Source organism: Sprattus sprattus (genome assembly GCF_963457725.1).
Source record: "Sprattus sprattus genome assembly, chromosome: 1".
Classification (NCBI taxonomy): Eukaryota; Metazoa; Chordata; class Actinopteri; order Clupeiformes; family Clupeidae; genus Sprattus; species Sprattus sprattus.
Genome location: NC_137920.1, coordinates 75,597,648 through 75,605,147, shown reverse-complemented (window position 1 = coordinate 75,605,147; position 7,500 = coordinate 75,597,648). Strand labels below are relative to the sequence as shown.

General features: G+C 45.0%; 1 protein-coding gene across 1 annotated transcript in view; it reads right to left on the bottom strand.

Moving 5' to 3' along the window:
- LOC308364520 (disks large homolog 2-like) overlaps positions 1-7,500 on the bottom strand; it is a gene marked incomplete at its 5' end in the record, with an annotated part of 149,047 nt that overhangs the window by 141,496 nt on the left and 51 nt on the right. Inside the window, one exon of the mRNA XM_080837654.1 lies at positions 7,450-7,500. This exon is cut by the window's right edge and continues 51 nt beyond it. Within this exon, the coding sequence (XP_080693780.1) occupies positions 7,450-7,500 (51 nt within the window). The remainder of the gene's footprint in view (positions 1-7,449) is intronic.

Sequence of the window (7,500 nt, the reverse complement as noted above, 5' to 3'; positions counted from 1 at the left end):
TATCGTTGTATAGTATCGTTGGTCTGATTGGTTAAAGGCGTGTCCAATTACGTGAGTGAAGTGGATCGCTGATGAGTAGTTTGCCAGACTAACTGAGCAAATGAAATGCAGTGAAGGGGCAGGGAATTCCCAGACAAGCTCCTCACCCTTCACCCATAACATTGCACCTTTTCTTCACTTGTATTTTTTGTAGGTTGTATCTGCAATGTTTCAGAGCCACACAGGCAGCCCTCGCTCAAGCTGGGATGGATCTGAGAGAGTGGACTCCGACACACACACACACGCACACACGCACGCACGCCCGCCCACACGCACGCACACACACACACACACACACACACACACTCTCACACAGACACACACACGCACACACACACACACACACACACTGAGGATGCACTGTGTGCAGGTACGGCAGAGGAAGCCCTCCTCTCCCTCTTATTTACGGGTAATCAGGGCACGGCCTTTCCTACTGTGGGGCGAGCAGATGGAGAGTAATGAACAGAAATAAAGGAGAGCAGAACAGTGCAAAAGGGATGTGTCACAAAAGAGCCAGAAGAAGAAAAAAAAAGATTGCTCTCCTCTACAATGAGTCATCTTGGAGCTTTCATCATCACACAGCTGCCATTATTTACTCTGTGTGGACAGATGCATTAACAGATCCCTAAGCTCCCCACAGCAAATCAGGCTGGATTGGCCCAGATACGTCTCCCCCTTAGCATCCACGGTAGACTTGTGAAGGAACTATAGTTCATCTTCCTCTTTACTTCCTCTGCACATCCTGTTTAAGCTAATACTTAAGGGTTGATATGGATTTTTAGCCCTACCCAGCAATACAACGTCTCTCCAGTAAGGATGTCTGTCAAGCATGTGTTTACACAAGCAAACCTACCACTGTAAGCTGTTTTTGTGACTGCACGCATCCACAACTGATCGCAAAACGACCCAAAGTAAAATAGCAACAAGGTAGGCCCTACATCAAAATGAGGATGCAAGACCAAGCTCATATCACCACAAGATGGATGATAAGACTAATGCTAATTTCTCCACGGTCACAGCAAATCACTATCACAAGCCAAAAATAGTATGCCTCATGAGCTGCTGCTACTGGAAATAATGTTTTGAACACCTAACCAACGCCTCAAAATTCAGAGTCTTTTAAGTCACATTGAGTCACTGTTAAAACATTACCGGTGCATTTCCTTTTTGGTTTCTGGAAAGCTTCGTCAAGGCATACACAAGCTCATCTACAATACACTTGGACCATTTCATGGCTACAACACATCCCATAATGTTCCTCTCGCCGCTCTGCTGCACTCACACACACACACACACACACACACACACACACACACACACACACACACACACACACACACACACACACACACACACACACACACACACACACACACACACACACACACACACACACACACACACACACACACACACACACTTGTACATTGCTGTATGGGTGAAGCACTGAGGTATGGTTTAACCATGAGTGATTTACGCTGCAGGGGAAGAGGCCATCTGACAGCTGCTTTAAATGCTAGGAAACGTCCTTTTGGTTTATGGAGACAAATGTAAGACTGAATACATAATGAACCACTCAGGGATTAAAAAAAAGGGACCTATTTATACACCTGGTACAAGATGCTGTTCAAAATGATATTCATTAAGGATGCGGGAATTTACAACCGTATCTAGTGGAACCACACAAAGTAGTTCTAGACTCGTAAAAGCAATTTAGGTGCACTTGTTCAATTAAAAGCCCAATGACCTGAACATATGAATGTGGTACTCATTAAACAGGAAAGACCTTGTCATCCATCCATGGAGATGCAGGATTAGAAACCGAAGGTCAGAGAAGTGGAGCTGCTTTAAACCTCCATCCCAGGGACATGACAGGGAGAGGAGAGGCTTAGTTAAGAAAGGGACATAAGCATATAGATGGACTTATACGCTTACGCTTTTCAGATATATAATATATATATTTTCAGACATACTGTGTAGGTGGACTGTATGCTTTTCAGATATGTAATACATATTTTCAGACATACGTAACGATGGACTGTACGCTTTTCAGATATAAAATATATTTTTTTCAGACATATTGATGGACTCTATGCTTTTCAGATATGTAATATAGATTTTCAGACATATTGATGGACTGGACGCTTTTCAGATATGTATTATATATATTAAGACATATAGATGGACTGTATGCTTTTCAGATATATAATATACATTTTCAGACATACATATAGATGAACTGTATGTTTTTCAGATATATAATATATATATATATATATATATATATATATTTTCAGACATATGGACAGATGGACTTTACGCTTTTCAAATATGTAATATATATTTTTAGATACAAAGATGGACTGTATGCTTTTCAGATATATAATATACGTATATATATATTTTCAGACATATGGACAGATAGACTATGTATTTTCAGAGACACAGTGATGCGGCAGTGCAACTTCTAGATAGCATCCACTCCGAGATAAGACCCTGATTGGCCCTGAGAAGAGAGCCGTGACTCAGAGTTCCTTGATGGCCATTGTGTTAAGGAGCTGATATCAGCAGGGGAGCCTAGAGGCAATACTGTGGCTAACTTGAGGACGGCTCATGACACACTTCCATGAGGCCAAGAATGCTAAAGTTCCTTTACTTAAAACAACAAGACAAACACACACAAAAACACACACACACACACACACACACACACACACACACACACACACATTTCTCTTTATAGAAGATCCCACAGATATTGACACAATCTAATATATATATATATATATATATATATATATATATATATACACTATATAGCTATATTGCCAGGAGATTGCATCACAACATTAAAAAAAAGAAGCTTTTTGCACATATTCATAGCAAATGAAAACTTAGCAAGTGTGGCTCAAACGTCTTGTGTGTCAGCACAGTGAAAATGGCCACACGTGCAGGCAGTTCTAATAAATTGGTTTGTAGTGTGTATGTGTGAGGAGATTAAGATACGATGGTGCTGAGAGGCTAAAGGCAACAGTGCACCCACATGAATGGTTATTGGATGACTAGGAGGAGGAGGGGTTCCATTATTGGTCAATCTGGCAGAGAGATACTACAGGCAACATCACTGGACTGGCCGAGAGCCTACATCAGCATTAGTTTCCCTTTCAATGAAGTGTTTTGGGGGAAAATGTATTTCATTCTTACCTCTTGTAAACGTCAAGCAGTTCTACCAAATGTTTGTGTAAAAAAGTGTTTGAACGAGAGGGTGGATGTATATGATATGCTTGGGTAGGGGGGGTCTCCACTGTCAGTTAATGTGAATGCTTTATATCACTGTGTGTGTATTTGTGTGTGTGTGTGTGTGTGTAGCACAGTTGTAGCAGTGCCGAGCACGTGCCGTAGTGTTTTCCCCTCAGTCACTCAGTCACTCACTCAGTCCCACTCCGCTCGGGAAGGCCCGATGAGATGAGATGAGATGAGATGAGATGAGATGAGATGAGATGGGAATGGGAGGTGGCATGGCTGCAGGGCGACTGCAGGCTCTGCGCGGGATTGTGTGGAATCTCCTCGCAGTTGTATGCGCTGACCCCCTTTCCCCAGCACACACACACACACACACAACCACACACACACACACACACACACACACACACACACACACACACACACACACACACACACACCCACACACAACCATACAACCACACACACACACAACCACACACAACCAACCACACACACACACAAGCGATATATATGCAAGCACGGCTCATCCCACTGGGCCAACACTCAACCAGTGCCTGTGACTGGGCTTAAAGATGGAAGCAGAGTATAAAAGCCCAAAGCCTCCTTCTCCCCCCTCCTGTCTCTACTGAGTGAACATGGCTAATGGGCCTTCTGCCTCAGGTGAGGGGGCACCGCCATTTAAAATGAGGCCAAGCCAGAGCATACAAACTATCCTAATACTCATGTGCAAAATTAAAACGAAGTCAGTCAGAGTCAGTCAGAACCTGAATGAAACATTGGTAAATCCAATCTAAATCTGTAAACCGAACCCTCCAAACAAAACTGTGTACTGTGTGTGTGTGGTCTGGCCAATTTCATGCACCCCAACCCCCCCCCCCCCCCCCCCCCCGCCACTTTCATTATACTAAAATGGTGATACATTTTAGTTTCAACAAGTAGCTGTTCTTTCATCTTCAAAGGCGAGTAGATATTACGAAGCTCTAAAGCGGTTCACTATCCACTGGAAAGCTCATCATCTGGCTGTCAGTCTCCAACTAAACTGATACAAGTGTGGAAAATATGCTTAATGGTGCTTCTCAGTGACTCGCAATGTGACACACAGAACTTCCCATTTCAGTATTTGAGTGAGGGCTTTGAAGGCCCTGGCAGGATGAGCCGGGGCAGGTTAAGCCTCTGTTCAAATTGCCTTGAGGGCGGACTCCAGCCACACACACATCCACTACACACTGCACTCCGCCACTTGGATTACACGTGGAGTGGAATGTTAGAAATGGAGAATTAATGGGCTAATTAACGCAAGGGAGATAATGTGCTCTCGAACCAGAGCTCAACAATGAATGAGCCCATCCCACGTTCCTCTCTCTCTCTCTCTCTATCTCTCTCTCCCTTTCTCTCTATCTCTCTCTCTTTCTCTGGTGCTGAGAGGCTAAAGGCAACAGTGCACCCACATGAATGGTTATTGGATGACTAGGAGGAGGAGGGGTTCCATTATTGGTCAATCTGGCAGAGAGATACTACAGGCAACATCACTGGACTGGCCGAGAGCCTACATCAGCATTAGTTTCCCTTTCAATGAAGTGTTTTGGGGGAAAATGTATTTCATTCTTACCTCTTGTAAACGTCAAGCAGTTCTACCAAATGTTTGTGTAAAAAAGTGTTTGAACGAGAGGGTGGATGTATATGATATGCTTGGGTAGGGGGGGTCTCCACTGTCAGTTAATGTGAATGCTTTATATCACTGTGTGTGTATTTGTGTGTGTGTGTGTGTGTGTGTAGCACAGCTGTAGCAGTGCCGAGCACGTGCCGTAGTGTTTTCCCCTCAGTCACTCAGTCACTCACTCAGTCCCACTCCGCTCGGGAAGGCCCGATGAGATGAGATGAGATGAGATGAGATGAGATGAGATGAGATGGGAATGGGAGGTGGCATGGCTGCAGGGCGACTGCAGGCTCTGCGCGGGATTGTGTGGAATCTCCTCGCAGTTGTATGCGCTGACCCCCTTTCCCCAGCACACACACACAACCACACACACACACACACACACACACACACACACACACACACACACACACACACACACACACACACACACACACACACACCCACACACAACCATACAACCACACACACACACACACAACCACACACAACCAACCACACACACACACAAGCGATATATATGCAAGCACGGCTCATCCCACTGGGCCAACACTCAACCAGTGCCTGTGACTGGGCTTAAAGATGGAAGCAGAGTATAAAAGCCCAAAGCCTCCTTCTCCCCCCTCCTGTCTCTACTGAGTGAACATGGCTAATGGGCCTTCTGCCTCAGGTGAGGGGGCACCGCCATTTAAAATGAGGCCAAGCCAGAGCATACAAACTATCCTAATACTCATGTGCAAAATTAAAACGAAGTCAGTCAGAGTCAGTCAGAACCTGAATGAAACATTGGTAAATCCAATCTAAATCTGTAAACCGAACCCTCCAAACAAAACTGTGTACTGTGTGTGTGTGGTCTGGCCAATTTCATGCACCCCCCCCCCCCCCCCCCGCCACTTTCATTATATTAAAATGGTGATACATTTTAGTTTCAACAAGTAGCTGTTCTTTCATCTTCAAAGGCGAGTAGATATTACGAAGCTCTAAAGCTGTTCACTATCCACTGGAAAGCTCATCATCTGGCTGTCAGTCTCCAACTAAACTGATACAAGTGTGGAAAATATGCTTAATGGTGCTTCTCAGTGACTCGCAATGTGACACACAGAACTTCCCATTTCAGTATTTGAGTGAGGGCTTTGAAGGCCCTGGCAGGATGAGCCGGGGCAGGTTAAGCCTCTGTTCAAATTGCCTTGAGGGCGGACTCCAGCCACACACACATCCACTACACACTGCACTCCGCCACTTGGATTACACGTGGAGTGGAATGTTAGAAATGGAGAATTAATGGGCTAATTAACGCAAGGGAGATAATGTGCTCTCGAACCAGAGCTCAACAATGAATGAGCCCATCCCACGTTCCTCCCTCTCTCTCTCTCTATCTCTCTCTCCCTTTCTCTCTATCTCTCTCTCTTTCTCTCTATCTCTCTCTTTCCTCTGTCTCTTCTCTCTCTCTCTCACACTCTCTTCCTCTCTCTCTTCCTCTCCCTCTCTCCCCCCCCCCTTCTCTCTCCCTCTCTCTCTCTCTCCCTCTCCCTCTCCAGTAAAGAGAGAGCGATGAGGGGATGTGTGTTACTACGACTCTGACTCCCAGTCTCTCAGACTCACTGTGACAATACAGTAAACCTTTGAAAGGAACTTCAGGATCGAGCACTCGTGTGCATTGTACACTACTTGCCTCAAGTGATCACAGAGAGCACAGAGAGCGACTGCAGCATCCCCCATTCCCGTTCCATTCCTATATTTCTCCACTCCACACACGCGGCCAGATTATCCCCGGGATCAGAGCTCCATATGGGAGCGTTTCCCTCGCTCGGCTGGAGGGCATGGAGGCGGCAGCGTAACACGGCCATGTGCGCTAAATGCCAGCTTCCCCTAGTTTGCATGATTCACATTAGAAACTATCTGAATCACCTTATTACCCTGAGCCTCTCAACTGACAGTTACACTGGCTGGAAACAGGGGATAGAGAGAGAGAGAGGGAGAGAGGGAGAGAGAGAGAGAGAGAGAGAGGGAGAGAGAGAGAGAGAGAGAGAGCGTCTGCTAAATGACTAAATGTAAATCACATCTTGCGAGTATGCAAGAGCTAGCATGGAAATAACATCTTGAGAGTACACAAGAGCTAGCATACAACAACAAAACCTAACCATATCAGACATTAACATGCAAAACTGTAAAAAGACACAGAATAGTCGCCGTTATGCACATGTAAGAGTTATGCACAAAACATACTTAACATGCTGCCTTTCTGGGTAGAATACAAAGTCCTGTTCGACTGTCTCAATTCAAAATAGGATAGATGTCTATCTCCAGCTTCCTACGTGAATATGAGAGCTTCTGTGATCGCCAGTGTACAGAAAAATCACAATCTCTTCAAAAGATACAAAAAACATCTGCACCGACAGCTCAAGTCACATGCATGAATAAACTCCACTTGACATTTAAAGACTTTAACAGAGAGCTAATTATTTCAGCACCACAGATAAACGACATTCCTGTAAGCGGTGCCCTACCTTGCATCCAAACATGAGCGATAGCGTGTTGTTGGAGCAGGCTACCTTACA